This window comes from Saccostrea cucullata, unplaced genomic scaffold, assembly GCF_032062105.1.
Source record: "Saccostrea cucullata isolate Sc308-1 unplaced genomic scaffold, CSIRO_AGI_Scuc_v1 ctg7518, whole genome shotgun sequence".
Classification (NCBI taxonomy): Eukaryota; Metazoa; Mollusca; class Bivalvia; order Ostreida; family Ostreidae; genus Saccostrea; species Saccostrea cuccullata.
The window spans coordinates 27,191-46,490 of record NW_026939173.1 but is presented as its reverse complement, the minus strand read 5'-3'; the positions used below and the strand labels follow the sequence as shown (position 1 = coordinate 46,490).

Genomic DNA, 19,300 nt, shown 5'->3' with positions numbered 1-19,300 from the left:
GGCATCGCGCAGCTACTGGAGCGGATCCAAGGATTTATGAATGAATGAAAAAGATGGAAATAAAGTTTGATATCTTCTGTATTATTTAATGACATTATTCATTTGCAATTAATAGATATATACAAGAAAACGCGAAATGCTAATAAATGCAGCTGAAAATCTTTATTTTCTCAAGATAAAAAAAAATTAAATTAAATAATTATAAATTCTACATACAAAACATAAGATGAATGAATGATGGCAAGTTATCAGATGACATCAGGGGAACTGATTTTTATGAATGAAACTTTTAAAACGTTACTTGTACGTTGTAGATGTTATATCTGCGAAGTCTACCTGTCTGGGCGCTTCCGGGAGGGGGGGGGGGGGTTCTTGAATATAGACTTGTAAATTACCATTATTTTGTAGAAAGAATTAAGCCTTATCATTTTCTTTACTTTAAGAAGAGTGTCTTGTTATGTAAAAGTCAAGGTCAGTTTATGTAGAATGTAAAAATTAAAGCCGAATTGGCATTCATTTCAATATGTGAGAAAGGTGGGGGATAGGTCTTTTACAGTTCACAAAAAAGAAATGGGAGGGGGAGATAAGATGAACACATATAGGGTGAGTTCACCATGCATCGGACACATACCTTGCTTCGGACAACTTTAGGCAATAAACTCTCTTTCAACTTAAAAGTTCTGTGTATTTATTTGTTTCTGTCATAAAGACGAAGATTTAAATTTTTTAATGATACCGATTGTGTTTGTCATGTTGTGATAAAAATACCCCGCAAATGGCCTTGATGTTATGTCATATTTTACATCATCGAAGGGGAATAACCCGAAATTTATGATTTTGCAATTTTTAGAGTTATCGTTCTTTTAAATTCGACTTCCACGGAACGAGTCGAACTTTGGTGAATTTTGTCAGGGATTGGTAATTTTACATAAATTATAATTAAATTTCACTTCAATGTTTGTTTAATTCTTATTAGAGCTGGTTTTTACTAGTATGCTATTTTCACCGTACATCGGACACAAATTAACCATGCATCGGACACTTTTCGATGCAAAGGTAAGCACTACCATTTTCATACAGAACCCAGCTGACAGCTGTTTTTTGCGGAAAAAGAAAATAAAAACTCCATATTTTTAGTCAAAATACAAATTATCGATATATGACGTCTGGAATTTTATTCAATTTATTTCTACAAACCAGAGTATGATAAACCATGAGAAAAAGGCGCGAATTACGGCATTATAAGCATTTCAAAGCATTTCTAAGGCAGAGTGAGGTCTCGAGAATCGTTCTACATTTGTGTAATAATATCGTCGATTAAATTAAAGTTGAGGGTTATTTCTTAGATAAAAGATGAAAATATATCCATATCAAGGAGTTTAAAGCACTGTGATAAAGGTATGATATTTTTCCGGTCTCCATACCGTCTGTCCGATGCATGGTGAACAATGTCCGATCCATGGTGAATTTTTAGTTTTTTCTAAAAACTCGATTTTTGGGGATATTTTCTCAATAAACGGCATATAATTGTGTCCTAAATTGTTATTTTAATCACAGACTTAATATTAAACTCCATTTTGATAATTTTCCGTCGGTAGCGATATCGCTAGAACTTGTTGAAGTACAAGGGTATCCGATGCATGGTGAATTCACCCTAATATATTCAATATACACACTTTATTTACTAAAATCTCGTCTCAATTGAACGAGGAAAGTTTTTTTTACAGGTCCTTTCGCCATCGCGTCAGAGACTTTACCTGCACACTTGTGTATTGCACAATGGGTTTTTCCCCCGCGAAGTCTATTTATGAGAAAATGAAATGAATATTTTTTAGTGTTTAAGGAAACGTTGAACCTACGTTTGCGAAAGTTCTCAGATATTCAAAGATATTTAATTCCTTCTTAATCAAGAAACTGTTTATACGTAAAATCATCAAAAAGGGGCTTTAACTTTCACCATGAATATCACAGAAAAAAGAAGAAAGAAAGACAAAGAAATGTTCAAAATCGAGCTTTAATTCCCTTTTCTGTGACGACCGGAAGTATTGACGACGGAAAAAATGTTAATGGACAAATCTTCAAGTCATGATCTATGATATCTGACACAGTTAACTTTCATATCTTAAGCAGTTCTGGAGAAATGGACCGGACAAAGGTCATTTCCAAAATTTGGTCAATACGAAAATAGTAAGAATACTAGAAAAGAAACTCGTTGCGAGCAACGAGAGGTCTTCCGTCCAATTCTGGAAAAAAAAACCCGCAAATCGAGCTGAAAAGTGATATATAACTTTTCATGGAAACAAAGGGGATTGAACCCGGGTCGCCAGCGCAAAAATCCAAAGCGCTGACTATTACGCTATTGAGACCATAGCTTTAAATATACATTTATATACTTCTGCAACAGTTCATCTGTCTTAGAATAATGAAAGGCGGGTCACTATTCATAATTTTGCGTCAAACGAATCGAAGAAATCTTCGGGCCTTTTTCTTTGGAATGTTCCATTAAATAGGTGTGATAGTTTCAATGGAAATAAAAGAAGAATGTTCGTATAGCTTAAATTTCATTGTTAAGAAAGTATATTTAACGTATTAACACATATTGTATATAGATAAATAGCACTAAATCAGTGAAACTGCTATAATTTTCAACTGATTTTTATTTTGCTGTTTATCCCTATAATGAAATATCCCGATTACTTAAACTTTCATGTACAGCTTGAATTGCTTCGCCGAAAAGCGTGTCGCCCTATGACGGTCAAGGAATCAGACACCATTTATGTTTAATAACTTGAATGAGATCATTGAGACAAGAATGATGATATAAACTCCTTTAAATTATCTTTTTAGATATGGTTTTCTTATTTCTGTCTTTTCTATTTGTTTAATTCAAGTGTGCATTAGGAAAACGGTGGTAACGTTTAATACTTACTATATATGTTTCTTAAAAACTATTACTTATAACTATGGTTTAAAATCTGTTATTCCGCAAAAAGTAAAAGATACTAGCTATAGGTATCGTATTTCATTTGCACATTTAGTCTTTTCTTTTTCTACTTTGAGAACCGGCCAAAACCAATTATAGAAGACGTTTGAGACCACCATGGATTAAAACATAATTTGACACACGTTTGCAACGTAACAACGACGTGACAATCCTAGTATTCCTTTACACTTCTTTTATCCCTATTTTACTTTCGTTCAAGCAAACGCTCTGCTGCCTCCGTAAACCCCTATTGCGAAATGTCGGAGTTGACAGAGACAGCCGCCATTTTGGACCCACTTCAGATTTTTGAATGTTAATTTCTAGAGTTTGGATTTATCAATATTCAAACAAATTATATAGTAAGCTTAATAAGAAGGGTCTCTATTATCATTCTAAAAATCAATGAAAAATATTGAAAAACAAAAAAGTTAGAAAATACGGACTTTTTAATTTCGCTTCCGGTAGCAACCGGAAGTACCGACGACACACGAAAAGGTGATTCGTCACATCTAAAAGTCATCATCTATAATCTCTTACAAGTCTCCAGTTAATATCTTAAACCATTTTCGAAAAAAAGGGGGAACAAAATTGCATTTTAAAATCAGAAAAGTGTCAATAACTTGGAACCAAAGGTGAGTATTCCAAATTTTCCTATCCATGCCACAACTTCATATAATGACGCATAATTCCTAAAATTTTCACAGAAAACTACTGAATAGTTTTTGAGAAATCGCGTGCACAAAATTTTGGGGAAAAAAATAAGAATAATAACTAGATGCGTTCTTGTTGCTAGGGCAACAAGCAGGTCTTCCGCCCGACTTTTCGTTAGAAATCTCTGCTCCGTCAGGCCATGAATAGATTTCAGATTGTATTTCTATCGTTTACTTTCATTGACAGCAGTCTCTCAACATAGATCGTAATTATTACAGTTATTCCACAAAATATCTCAAAATATAGCCTTAATAAATCGACAAAATCTTCCATACATGATAAAAAAGAAAGAAAAGTCATATGCAACTGAAAAAAGACAGAAACAAAGAAAAATTTTTTGCAACGCCCCCAGCGGGATTCGAACCCCCGACAGTGAGACAAAGTTTGGATCGGTCATATCTTTGCAACAAATGCACGCATGAAAATGTTGTAAACATATTTAGAGTTCTTAAAAGATACTTTATCAACCCTGTGATTTCCAAAGAAAAATAGTGAAAAACAAAAAAGTTGAAAAATTAGACTTTTAGAATTCACTTCCGTTTGCGACCGGAAGTCAGAACGACGAAAAATGAAGGTCGATCAACACATCTACATTCGATGTTCTATCACGTCCGTAAGTTTCAGTTTTATATCTGTTACTGTTCTCGAGAATTTTTTGCGACAAAATTCCATTTAAAAAATACAAATTTCCCCAAAAAACGCGAACGGAAGTAAATTTCGAAAAAGTAAGGGACACCCCTGGAGATATTAACATGATGCACCATCCCTGAAAAAATCGTTCAAATTGAACAACGCACAGCTGAGATATGACCTGTACTATGAAAAGTGGAATAATAATAATAATAATAATAATAGAAAACAGAAGGAAAACAATAAGGTCTTCCGAAGGAAGTCGGAAGACCTTAATAATAAGAAACAGTAGAATCACTAGAAGGTCTTCCGTGAAGACGGAAGACCTTAATAAGAAACAGTAGAATCACTAGAAGGTCTTCCGTGAAGACGGAAGACCTTAATAAGTAGGGAGTAAAAAAAGAGGCGTGGGAGAATATGTACTGGAACCGGTTATGTATCTTTGTTTCTAAGGATCTTTAAACGAAGTTTTAAAATTGAATATAGATAAGGTAATGAAAATTCATTTTGGTTGTTTTGAATATTAAAGAAATTCACATGATTTTGGAAAAAATCTTTCTAAGAGAGGGAACTATAAGTATGGATTACCACTTGCACAATGAAATTCAGGTTCCGCTTGAATACATTTTATTTAATGAGCCTTAAAAACAAAGACAAAGTTGTTACCCGCTTTGTCAGTCATGTAATGCACGATTTCGATATACATCTGATACGTTTATTCTGTTGTGACAAAGTGTTAAGGTCTTTTTCTTCATATTTGGCCCATGGCCTGGCGTAATCTTCTACGGAATCCAAATGATAATATTTTTGAAATTCTGACGTTAGTTAAAGGATGATATCTAACATTATCGACAATGGCATAACATCAGTAGCCCCCCTTCTTCATTTAAAATATATGACCTGATATTCTTTTATTAAGTTATTCCTTGGATTTACCAACATAGTGTACAAAGATTACATTCTATTCCGTAGACAACATTTGAAGATTTGCAGTTAAGATTTTCCCTAGTTTTGATAATTTTTCTACAATTTGCAAGACGATTAGTAGATCTTCTCCTTTGTCCTTTACATTGATTTTGAATAAAATATATAGTTTTGCTTAACAATGTTTTCGGTGATATTTCCGAATGTTTAACCCCCTTCCCCGCAGTTTAACGCATATACCATTTCCTATTTCTAACGCAAAATCACGCATATACGTTTCCCCGCAACCACGCATTTTCACGCACATTAAAATGTTCATTTAATCTTAAATTTAATGTCAATTTCCTTCTATTTTATACTTGCAATAATCTCATAAAATAAAAGTTATTTTTGTATTAAAATATAACGTCAGAATATTATTTACGCTAAACTTTAGAGAAACGTGTGCCACGCTAAAGGGTGCTTGCGGGGAAATGGTAAATTTATACTTCTATGACTGGACATTAAGCGTATCTTGCATAACAGTTCAGTAAGTTGTTATATATATTATTTCCAGATTTGTTTGAAAATTATCAACGTAAATATTACATCTGTGACAAATAGTAAAATTTATTATACTCCACTGTTATTACTCTATATAAGATAAATACCATAAAACTGTCTATTTCCCTGGGACTACTCCCGCATGAATATTTATTAGTAATTTTAACCAATCAAAGTATTCAGTGGGCAGAGTTTCCTCCCTCGGGAAACCATAAAATTGCTATTTCCCTCGTACCTATTCCATAACTGTGTAATATTGTCCTCTATAACAACATTTGATTATACTTGAAAATATAAATTTTTTATTTCCCTTACTCTCCAACACTTTAGTAACTTTCTTATTTACTGATTACAGATGACAAGGATAAAATGCCACGGTAGAGAGGGGAGAAAGGGTTGGAGGAGTGTATTCTGTTCCTTTGCAAACTAGTCATCAAGAGTAAATGACTTAGACAGAGCTTCTTTCTTTCTTGAGAAGTCTTCCTCGAGAATATAAATCTGTTCACACTTTGCTAACTCATCAACAGACATTGATTGAATCAAAAGCTTATCAAATAATGCAATCAGGTTATTCTGAAATTCTTCACTAGAATCCAAGAAGGGTTCTATCTGCTGCATAAGTAGGGAGCCAAGGGCTGTGTCTACCAACCGATATCCTCTTACAGTTCTGGAAACTGCTTTACCATTCAACATATCAATGACAGAATTGGGTGTACATGTATATACAAGTTCTAACAGTTCTCGAAATCCAGAACCTGCCATGATGCGTCCAATACTTCCAATAAAACTCATCTCTGAATGAATGCAACAAGACGGATGACCATTTCTCCTAGGTCTGAATCATTCACCATAAACATAGCTTTCCAGTAAAGAGGCTGGTCAAATGTTACAACTGGGATTCTATCATACTTTCTCGCCTCTCTATCAATAAACTTCAGCGTTGAATACACGCAGGAAAGGTCGCTAGGGTTGAGATCTATAATTGGTAAAAGCTGAATAGAAGACTTGCCAGCAATGTGTCCTTTACTGACCATCTGTAATGTAGCTGACCATCCAGGTATTTCTTCTTGCAGAGGCCAAACCGCTTTCATCAAAAGATCTACTTTCAAACCGGAAATTAATGTTTTGATTTCTTGAATTGTTTCAAATTTCATTTCATTCATCAGGCTTGAATGACTTGGACTGAAATAATAAATTTCTATGCGGCCGAGATTTGAAAGTTTATCTGATGACACATCTTGTCTCCTTATCAACCGTCCAAAGTAACCAGTAGGAGAAGGTGTGATGCACGATATCATTCCCATTGCCTGGAAAGTGTTTTCCTATCTATTGTGTCAGTGTTGTGGTCTATTGTTGTCTGCAACATACTGTACACAGACATCCAATCCTAGCTGCAATTCTTCCTCTGATTTTTCAACTGCTGCACACGATTCATATTTCTGAACTTCAAAGTAAGATACAGAAAATCCTAAATTATGTAAAGATTCAATTAGCAATCTTGAATGATCCAAATAGACGATGCATCTGCATTCCCAATCGAAGTTGTATTGGAAAAAGTATACCTCTTGGTCTAGTTACCTGCATAATGGCATGTCCAAGTGCTGCGGTTTTAAGATCGGATTTTTTGTCATTGAAGATCAAATATGATCTCGTTTAAAGTCATAATTTCGTAAGTTCTATGGTCGATACAATGACCTTGTTAGCAAATACAATTTATCACTGAGTCAAATGCTGACTGACGTTTTTCATACCAATTGTTAGTCCATTATTTATACACTGAATTGACGACGGATTTTTCTCGTGATTTCCTGACCATGACGAGGAGCACACGGCGGGTGTGATCGGTCGGCAGGGGATGCTCACTCCTCCATGGCACCTGATCCCACCTCTGATGTTTCGGGGGTCCGTGTTTGCTCTGCTCTTGTTTTGTATTGTTTTATGGACTTTGAGATTGGGTACTGTTTGTTATCTCCATATCCTTCTTGTATTTGTGCATGGACTTAGATTGTTAGATTTTAATATTTTATTAACATTAATACCATCTACCATTTGCAATATATTTTTTGTGTTGCAATTTCTTTGGCGTTTTATTTTATTTTGACTGGACTAAACAGAACACCCCACCTCACCCCTACTAATGTTATTGTGATTTAAATTCAAGACACGTGGTTTAGGTTTATCTATTCAAAGGTTATAGGGTAGATCTGGTTTTATAAATAAAATTGGCAGTAAACAGGAAATTGCTATAGTCTGTTTCTTCTGAAAACATGTCCTGTGAAATATGTGTTTCCAGACCTTTCTGAAAGACTTTCATGATTTTCAACAGAAGTGGGGACTAACGGGGGGAGGGGGTAAATAAAAATTAATACATCTTATCATAGTTTACTGCAAAAATTTCAGCTCAATAGCGACCGATACGTACGCTGGTGAAAAAAATTTGTAATATCATCTAGACTGACAAACCTTTGTTTGCCTTATATGGCTATTGCTATTAATGCGCACAGAGGATCTTACCACGAGCAACTGACCAATTGTACGTTGATTGAATACGTTTACGCCAAATACATGTTTACATGTTACTTCGAACACGTGGTTCAGCTCAATATATGATCATGTCAATGGGGTGCAAAAAAAAAATTCTTATGAACAAAATGCAAACATAAGAAACTATGAAAGACATCACGGGGCTGACGGGCGTTTTTAATTTGTTGTTAACTAGAGAAAAAAATGTTTTATAAAATGTATACGTAGTAAGTGTCAAGTTCAGCACTTCAAGGGTAAGGAAAACGTGCAGCTTCTCATATGCATTTAAATGGACAAATTATTTTTTACATAACTATACTCGTGATCACGTGTACTTGCCAGGGAATCTGCCTGACAATTGTATTCACCGATAGTACAATAAAGGAATTTATCAAGCGTAAAATTCATGTAGTATTCGTAGTAACCCATAATGCAATTCTCATTCAGCTGATTTGTCAGTTAAAGTCACATTGGTGTCTCATTTGCTAATCTGACGCCAAAAAATATAGTCCCGGTTCCCATGCAAAATAGTTGTCCAAAAAGAAATTTCAATATCATGACAGCAGAAAATTGTATCATAAAGAATACTTATAATTTATAAACTTGAATGAATTCTATTGAAGTGCATTTCTACAGAATGATATTACAGGGTGGTGAAAACTAAAACGCAACATAACTTTTCTGTTTACCATTCTCCACGTGCTTGTCACTTCCTAGCCACATTTCCGTGAATAATTTACCCTATCTCGCTGAAGTCTCGCTAACTCTCGCCAGAGCCACTGTCAGAGCTACTCTGAACTCATCGTTTTATTATTTGCAGAACACCGAAAAAGAAAAGGTTCCGAACACATTAGTAGGGGTGCACCTGTAAAGTATATTTTCTATTGATGTCAGTCTATACTCAGCTGTGTACCCAAGGCATGTTATCTTTTTGATCACTATTACGCTTGTATGATATATGCTTTGTATGACGTTAATTATTGACAAACAAGTTGCTGAAACAAGAATATCAGCAGTCGCGGATAAGTTATTTTGTAAGCTTTGTGTCGATACAATGACCTTGTCAGCTAATTTGTCATTAAGTCAAATGTTGACTGACGTTTTGATGGTAATTGTAAGGCTATTTTATGCGCTCTGAATTGTCGACGGATTTGTCCGTTATTAGAGAAAACCACACAGATATAAATTTCTTGAAGTTTAATGGCGAATAATGGCCATGGCAGCACTACAATTTTCAGTTATTAAAGCAAGTACATTTAGTTACTGGTTACGATCGTAACCAAGGTTACCGACCCAAATACATTGGGCGATTTTGGCAACCCAAATGGCAAATGGCAAATACATGTAAATGAAAATTCACAAGAAATTGTCAAATATAGAAATGAATATGAAATAGGCAAATATACAAATGAATCTGTTAAACAACCTACTGGCAAATACACCATGTAATACATTGCAAATGTTTCATCCAGTCTGACACAAATAAGCAAATTGAAATTTCACACATATTGAAAATAATTATGTACAGTTGAAGCGAGCCCTACGAACAGATGCTCACTAAATATAACCCTATTTAAGTTCAGCTAGAGATTGCGTAGACTTATTCCATCCGTTATATGCGCATTGGTAATCGTAAGAAAATCATTTACATGTTAAAGCAATAGTGAGTTCTGGCGACAGATACTCACAACACACACAAATCACTATTCAAGTCTAACGGCAGATTGTGGAATGCGTCTTGGGAATTGTAACTTCACTGGAGCTGGTACAGTAATGGTTGGAAACATCAACAGCCATCGAAGGTTACAGCCATGCAGTGCGCCATGACGAAGTTAGGTATTGAACAAAGAGATGTACAAGGCTGAAAATACAAAAAATCAAGCAGCAGCAAAATGACACCAAATAGACATTTATTCATATATATTCATACATTACATAAAGGGTGTTGGTGGGTGGGAAATTTTTTAACACAGTATAAAAAATAAACAAATTTACAACTTGAGATGCAGGATACTTCTGCTTTCCTTGGTTCTCTAACGGAAAAGGAAGTCGCAAGGGATAGACTAAAAACTCGAACGCTGATAGAACGGGGAAACACTAATAACCCAAATAACCCCAAATATGGGCCTCTCTAATAACGCGATTTAATTTTCAGCAATTAAATCGAATTATTAAAGAAAACCACACATTTATAAATTTCTTAAAATTTAATGGCGAATAATGGCCATGGCAGCACTACAATTTTCAGTTATTTAAGCAAGTACATTTAGTTACTGGTTACGATCGTAACCAAGGTTACCGACCCAAATACATTGGGCGATTTTGGCAACCCAAATGGCAAATGGCAAATACATGTAAATGAAAATTCAAAAGAAATTGTCAAATATAGAAATGAATATGAAATAGGCAAATATACAAATGAATCTGTTAAACAACCTACTGGCAAATACACCATGTAATACATTGCAAATGTTTCATCCAGTCTGACACAAATAAGCAAATTGAAATTTCACACATATTGAAAATAATTATGTACAGTTGTAGCGAGCCCTGGGAACAGATGCTCACTAAATATAACCCTATTTAAGTTCAGCTAAAGATTGCGCCAATGGACACTATGTGTCCACCGCCACAATGGCGGTAGCTGAACGCTAATAACTAAAATGCCCCCAACCATCCCCAATCCCTTTCTTAAGAACGGCAGTGCACATAAATTGCATACTAAGACAATTAAATGAGTATAAAACAAACACATTAGTTACATCAGTGCATCAGTGTCCATTTAAATGTGATTTACATTATTTAGTCAGTGAAATCGAATGCCATGGCCATTTTAAGCAGGAAAAACACCCACCCCTGACATTATGAAATTGTGCAAATCTTTCTTCAAAGTTTCAACAAATATCTTATTGCCTTGCTCTGACAAGTGCACCCCATCCTCTTTAAGCAAAGTGTGACCAACTGAAGTGAACTCTGGGTAACGAATATATCCCCCTTGATGTGCCAGAAGTTTCGTTGCAACAAAGCTATTAACTCGAACCCTTGCTTTATTAAGAGCCCTGTTGTCCGTAGCATTACGCCAAATCAATCTAGGTAATATCTGAGACCAAATAATTTTAGTGTTCGGTAACAGAACCGTAATTGAATCTAAGGAATCATTTATGCTGTAACGCAAAGCACATGATGGAATTTGACCTATGTCGTTGCCCCCACAATGTAGAACCAGATATTGTGGGGGATCTTCATACCTTATCATTAATTTGATTTTAGGGAGGAGATGTCGCCATCTCATGCCTCCTTTTCCCTGCCACCAGATATTAGCCTTCAATGTGGATAACCCAAGGTTGGACCCCCCATTTTGTCTAGCATAACCAAAAGCATGCCATATTATTGACGATCCAACAATCCATATTCTTACTTCCTCTGAAATATATGTAAACAAAATTGAATATATATTTAAAATAACATTTTCCAGACTGGTATTAGAAAACCTATCCAGCTATTAGGCTTGAGGTGCTAAAAGTAATACAACCAATTGAATCTTTAGCCATTTATCAAATTTGAGGTTGGTATTCTTATATATCTCTTGTAAGCTTTCGATCCCCAACGACCCAACTCTTGAATTTGATCATCTGACATGCCGTTAATAGAAGCTGTTGTGGCACCACCTATCCTAAAGGAATGTGACTTGTACTTATTATTGTCTACCCCAATGCATGACAAAGACTTTTTCAAAATGGCATTGAATTGATAGCGTGTTAATGGTGACTTATCGAAGTGACAGAAAAAGGGGCCTTTAGTCACGGGACGTTGAACTGAATATTGTTTTAGTAGCTTGACTGGACATATCTTTCCCTCAACTGCAGGTAGAACCAAAACAACCCCTTTTCCAAACTGGTCAGTTTTAGAATGAGACAAATGAATTTTAACATCTGAATTGTCCCGGGAGAATTGGATGCTTGTGGCATTCAAGGCATGAGAACTACTACTTTACTTACTATCTAAGACCAACTCCCCAACCCTAAATAGGCCAAAAAATGAGCATGAAAAAACTGCTGAAAACAATGTAGTTTCATAGGATGATCTACAAACAATTGGGAGTACATTCAATATTTTCCCCAACAAATCTGGTGTAATTGGCAATCTAGCATCTACTGAAGTTTGCAGTCTTGACATGCCTACCACCATCTTTTTGATAACAAAGTTTTGGGTGGGGTCTCGGTTACCATTAAGTTTACATTTAAAGCTTATACCTGACAGATATGTCCTTACAGTAGCAGAAGACAGACCCTTTAATGAACAACTAGCTACGAATTCTATAATCTGTTTTTCATCAGGAGGCCAAATCAGATGTAACCCACAAGATAACCTGAAACGATCAAATTCAACTAAACCTGTCTGATAAGCAAGTCTTGTATTTGCTGAAATGGAACTCTGAACTAATCTGTCAAATTCAGTCTGGAGATGATGGTTTGAAAGGACTCTGGAATTGATGTTGGCTCCAAGTCCGCTAGGGGTGCAAGTGACCGAAAACGCTGAAACTGACAACGAGACAGAGCATCAGCAACCTTATTATGAACACCTAAAATATGACAAGCCTTAAACTGTATATTGTTTAACATGGAATGAAGTACCAGGGGACGAATTAAGCACATAACGCGCTTAGACCTAGAAGATTTTTTTTTTCAAAATTGTTACTAATGCCTAGTTAACATGGAAAACTATTTTTCTGCTGAATAACTGACTTCCCCAAGCATGAAATGCCAAAACAATTGGAACAAGTTCAAGAAATGTGATGTCCCTGATTACTTCAGTACCAGCCCACTCACTTGGCCACTTAAAAAACAACCAATGATTCTTAAAGAAAGCACCACAACCTAATTCTGAATTCCCTGCACTGTCAGTAAATAATTCGAGTTGATCATCATCTACCCAGTCAATTTGTGGAAAGTAACAGCAGCCATTGAACAAATCTAAAAATGTAAGCCACACACCCAAGTCCTCCTTAACTGCCAAAGAAATCCTGATAAAGTGATGTGGTTTACAGACCCCTTGCATGATGTCATAAATACGCCTAGTGAAAGCCCGTCCTGACGGAATGGCACGCAAACAAAAATTCAACAAACCTGCAAGAGCCTGAAATTCCTTTAGAGTAGCCTTCTTTCTTGACATAAAACTCTTGATCAAATCCTTTAAACTATTTAACTTATCAACTGGGATTCTTATCATCATTTCAACTGAATCTAACTCAAAACCCAAAAAGGTCAGGGAAGTTGAAGGCCACACTGTTTTATCATCAGCTAAGGTGACACCTAACTGCTCGCAGAGCTCCACAAACAATGACATAAGTTCATTACATGCATTGCTACCTGCCCTACCAGCAAACAAAAAGTCATCTAAGTAATGCACTACAGATTTCTGACGCTTCAATATCCATTCCAAACCTGATGAAAATTTCTCAAAAAGACTACAAGACACTGAACATCCCATAGGCAGGCATTTGTCAAAGAAAAACATATCATTTATTTTAAAACCTAAAAGCTCAAAATCTGACGGGTGAACAGGAAGCAACCTAAATGCAGACTTTAGGTCCATTTTACCCATCAAGGCCCCCTTACCCAAAGAACTTAGTAACCAAACAGCATCATCTAATGAGGAATAATTCACTGAGGAGAAAGATGGATCAATAAATGAGTTAACACTTGAGTTTTCAGGATAAGATAGATGATGTATCAACCTAAATGAGCCATCCTTTTTCGGTACTAAACCTACAGGTGAAAACCTTAGATTGGGAAAGGGTCTTGAATGGAATGGGCCTGCAACTCTTCCAGCATTAATTTCTTTAAATACTTTTTCCAGAATTTCAAGCTCATTATCTCTAGCTGACTTTAAATTAGAACAATTAGTAGCTACCCTTGGACCATTGTAATTAAGTTTAAAACCTTCAGAAAAACCCTTTAACAAAATTTCTGAACTCTTCCTATCATAATCAGAGTTTTGTAAATAAGCTTCAAGAACTTCCACTTTAATTGGGGAAAAACCTAGGCCCTCTAAATTGTGGTACACCGGGGAATCGTGCTCTAGGCTGGGGTGGTCTTGATGAAGGTCCCTGGCTCCTGTATTGTAATGGGTATATTTGACCTGAAAAATCTCTAGAAGCATATTGATTTTAAGCAGACGGGCCTGTACACATCACTGATGGATGAGGGCCGCTACAGCTCAAACATTTATGTAAATAATGGCAATGCTGTTTTACACAAACCCCATGATTGTTATAGTCATAGCATTTAAGAATACGCCCCCCTACTGAAGGTTTTTGCACAGGACCGGTAAACGATGGTACCATGTACATTAGCCAAAGCTCCTGATCAACTATTCCCCATGAAGCACTTGAACTTTTAGCAATTCTCATTCGAAATTGCTAATCATAAAATTTCCACCCTATACCAGTGCATCTGCTAGCCCCTAGACGAACAGCGTGGATGTACTTAAGCAAGCCAAAATTTTTGTAGGGTGTACTGTGACATATATTGATGAAAAAATCAAAAATGCATCAGTCCACTGCTGAGCATTTGTAATTTTAACTGTAGCCCGTTTCGGTTCAATCACTACTTGACCATTAGAGACCGTTAGTGTTTGCTTACCATCCATCGGGACAGGATTGGATAGAAGCTGACCTAAATCAATGTATTCACCCTTAACAATTTTTTGTTTGATCGATTCTGTAACATTTGCCCCCAAACTACCGTATATGCTATCGATCTCACTACCTGTTGTATTTAAATTGACCTCTGGCTCAGGTTCCTTGCTGGAACTAATGTCAGCCATGCTTGAAGTAGTAATAATATCTGTACAGGGCGTGTTTTCCTCTATTGGGGTCACCGATCCCCTTTTTCTTTTGGGTCCACTTGTAGTCGATGCTGGCACTGGGTTGGCAGCGGATTTCCGCTTCGCGGGCTTGGCAGCCGGTTTACCTCTAGGCATTTTCTGAAACTACCGACTTTAGAGTAATAAAGTGATTCCCAAGACAAAATACTTTAGGTAAAATATTATGTATATTGATCAATAAAACGACAACAAATGCCTTACACAAATCTCTGCTGGTGAAGATGGTGGCCTGCGCCTCGTGGTGCAATTCCGGAAGAGAGAGAATAATTACACAGGCTCCCAAGCCCGACCTCAAATGTAAAAATATAACACCCCCCTCAAATACACTACATCCCCCCCCCCATTTTGTGGAGGAATGACCCAATTCCGACAAGGCGCAGGCCATTTACAATATCATTTATGAACAATTTTACATAATAGACAATGAAGATTACCACCTAAAAATGTACAATACCAGTTAATTACAAGATGTGTATATAAAAAGTCTTTTAAACATCAAATTGTCTATAAACACAAATGAAAAGATCCTTGGCAGTGTTCCCACAGTCAGATCAGCATCATCGCAGGCTCCTCCGGACTTCCTGCCCCTGGCGCTCTGCTCTCCCGGGCTATCTGGCTCCGGCGCCCTAATATTGTATGGGTCCTCCCTGGACTCCCCAAAGCTTATCTGATTCTTGTCACAGGATACCCCGCTCACTCAAGGGAGCGGAGAATGACGTAACTGTTGACCGAACAGGATGCTGAAATTCCTCACAACCTGCTCGGCCAACACACCAACTTCCACCTGACGGACCTCCGCCACCCGTCGGTAGATTACCCCGATTTGACCAGGGGTCATCTCACCCTGATCAACACCGAGGTGGGGGCTGTCCGTCTCAATTAACAGTCGGTCAGTGGGGATCTGCCTTACTCCCGGGAGTTGCCCCCAGGTGAAGTGCTGGATCAGCCCACTGACCCCAAAAAATACAACACGCCCCGTGGCCAACCATTCGTCCACCTGGGAAACTCCCCCAGTGAACGAATGGAGGTATAACGGGACCCACAAGGGAGTGCGTACTTGATCCAGCAGGTGCTGGCAGTCAAGGAGCGGCTCCTGGCCCATCGGGTCAGAAGGTGCTCCCCTAAGGTGGAGTAGCAAAGGGGTGAGGGGAGTCGCCAAGCGGCAGAATTCACCCAACACCCACCTCTGGTGACCCCAGTTTGACCCCCTAAAGTAATCGAGGCCCACTTCCCCGATTACCCAACCATTCCCCACACACCGGTCTACCAGCGACCGAATACTACTAGCAGTTACCCCTGCCACCTGGGTTGGGTGAAAACCAACAGCCGTCACCCACCCTGGCTCTGGGGAAGTATCGGTGGGTGGAGTCGGGCCATCTACATAGACTGCACACTCCCCCAATGACCTGTACAGGGACATCAGAAACGCCTGGCAGGTGTGCAATCTCTTCTTTGAGGGCCGTCAATGCCAACCTCACTGACATCCGTGTTGGGTGCCAGTGAGCGTCAATGACTTCACGGTCACTGGTTCTGGCTGGGTCTGGTACCCAGTCCCGGGAGCTGGGCGGACCTCACACTCGGACTCCCAGTCTTCCCTTGGGATCGGGTAGACCTGCTGTGCCCCTCTAAAAAATGGATGATCACTCCTCACCCTCTGCACAGACTGTGCAGCAGGAGCTCGGCGATAGGGCCTATCCTGCCACGGTCGCCGAAACTGCTGCCGCACCTCTGGGGTAACCCTATTCAGCAGATCCGCAATTACACGAGGATGAGCCAACATCCCCAGATGTACAATGAGGCCCTGCCGCACCCTCTCCAAATCCTGCAGAGTCAGGGGGACCACCCCCAGATACTCCGCCAGTTCATTAGCTAGGTCATGCCATTTGGCCCCAAAATTCCATGACACAGGCTTAAAGCCCCTCTGGACAACGGTTCTAAGCTCATCTAGTGCCCGCTCATCATCCCTACCTTCCTGGGGCAGATGGAGTGAGCGGGCAATGGTCCTTAAGAATTGAACCATTCTGACAGGTTGTTCTATCCCCACTGGGCAATGCACATCAAGAACATGCCGCGCCACAGGTCCGGCACCAGTGAAGGTGGTGGGACAATCTTCCACAAAACAATGCCGATGCCCCGCCGCCAGGAGGTTACGAGGTCGGCGGGAAGGTGGTAATGACTGAGCAGGCTGCTCGTCTGCCCGGTCATTTCCAGACTGGTCCTCCGACTCTCCGGTCCCCTCAGACCAACTCTCAGCAAACAGCTGCAGCTCATCTTCCATGATATTTTTTCACTCCTGAAACATATAAAAAACAAATTAAATGACATGGTAACCCCGCTTCTACAGCGGGGTGCTTATGGTGCTACCTAATCCCCCTGTAAAATCATCCCCCGCCCAGTGACCCACTCAGCTTAGCCCTACACCCCTACCAACTTGCAATCAGGGCAGTGATAACTTGCCATCTGTTTTATTGTTGCTTCTGTCTCTCCCACGCAGCCTGGGTGAAACCAGTCTTTGCAAGTATCACACTGTACCATGAAACCGCGAGGTTTTTGGTCTTACAGACGCAGTACTGGTACCGCTTGGATTTTGCCCGATACCGTTTTTGCCCCTGGTCCGCCGAAGCCTGGGGTCTAATCGACGAGCTTGGTTGCCCCTGACTTGTTCCAGACCTACTTCGGGTCCTCAAATAAGGCGCATCCCCACTTGTATCTGCCTTACTTTGCTTCAGTTTTTCCGAGGGTTTAGGGTTCTGGGTCAAAGGTTGATTACGAGTACGAGTTTCATCGGTTATCGACTCCTGCTCCTCACGTGCCTTGTAATCTTTAATCCATTTCGGGATCTGGCGAGCATTACAAGCCTTGAGTTTGTCATGGTGCATGTGACAATAACATCCCGACGAGTGCGGATTGAGTAGATTGTGTCCGATTTGACTTCCAATACCACTCCATGACCCAGCCAAACAGACTCGACCTTCTTTCCAGCATTCCCCTCCAGTACACCAGATCCCCAACCTTGTATTTCCTCTCACGGAGTTGAAGGTCATAATCCCTTTTCATGGTCTTTTGGCCTGTCCGCAATTTTTCTCATGCCACTTCATGAGATAATCTGAGCGACTCTTCGAGCCCAGCCACATATTTGTCAACAACCCCCTCCCCCCCATTTTGTAAAGGCTCCCCTGGGGGAGGTTTAAACATGAGACTGACTGGACTGTTAACTTCTCGTCCAAGCATGAGATGATTAGGGGTATGCCCAGTTTGACGGTTAACTGCCGAGCGCATTGCCCCGGCTAACAGGCCCAAGTGAGCGTCCCAGGCCTTTGGGTCATTGTCAACATAACATCTGACTGCATCCATTAGGGTGCGGTTATACCGCTCCACTTGGCCATTACCCGATGGTCTATAAGGCGTGGTCCGCGATTTATGTATCTCAAGTAGGTCACAGACCCTTCTGAATAGCTCGCTTTCAAAGTTGCGGCCCTGGTCAGTGAAAATTTCAAAGGGGTAACCAAAACGCACAAAGAATTCGTTTATCGCCGCCCTGGCAGTCACTTCTGCGGTCTGGGATGGTAAAGGAACGCATTCCACCCACTTAGTGAAACTGTCCACCATCATGAGTATGTACTCATTCCCCAAATTGGTGCGAGGGAGTGGCCTCGGGAAGTCTAAATGCACCTTCTCCATTGGACTCCCAGCCTGGTAACTCTTGAGTCCAGCTCGCGAAGGCAAAGAGCCACGCTTGTTTCGACAGCAGGTGTCACACGTAAGCACATACGTTTTTATTTCTGAACCCATTTTCCACCAGTAAAAGTTCTCTCTGGTCCTTGCCTTCGTGCGTTGCACCCCTTGGTGCCCTGAACTTGGGATGTCGTGCACTATGGACAAAACCTCCTTCCGCAAACTCCTAGGGACTAAAAGTCGATCTGGGTCAGATGTATCCACTCTCCATATCACACCATCATTGTCCAGTTTAAATTGGTCCCTTTCAAAATAGTAGCATTTTTCCTCAGGCCCTGACAAGAGTAACTCGCTTTCTGTTGGTTTTGACCCAGATTTTAGAAATTCCATGAGATAACGTAAAGCAGGGTCATCGCTCTGTTC

At 39.1% G+C, this 19,300-nt stretch overlaps 1 protein-coding gene and 1 pseudogene across 1 annotated transcript; both read right to left on the bottom strand.

The window, feature by feature from the left end:
• Positions 1-10,505: 10,505 nt before the first annotated feature.
• On the bottom strand, positions 10,506-12,874 carry LOC134252460 (uncharacterized; annotated as a pseudogene).
• A 2,581-nt stretch (positions 12,875-15,455) lies between these two features.
• LOC134252454 (3'-5' ssDNA/RNA exonuclease TatD-like) lies at positions 15,456-16,706 on the bottom strand. The gene has a single exon (XM_062734944.1). The coding sequence runs from the start codon at positions 16,620-16,622 to the stop codon at positions 15,900-15,902; it is 723 nt and encodes a 240-aa protein (XP_062590928.1). The 5' UTR covers positions 16,623-16,706; the 3' UTR covers positions 15,456-15,899.
• Between the last annotated feature and the right edge of the window lie 2,594 nt (positions 16,707-19,300).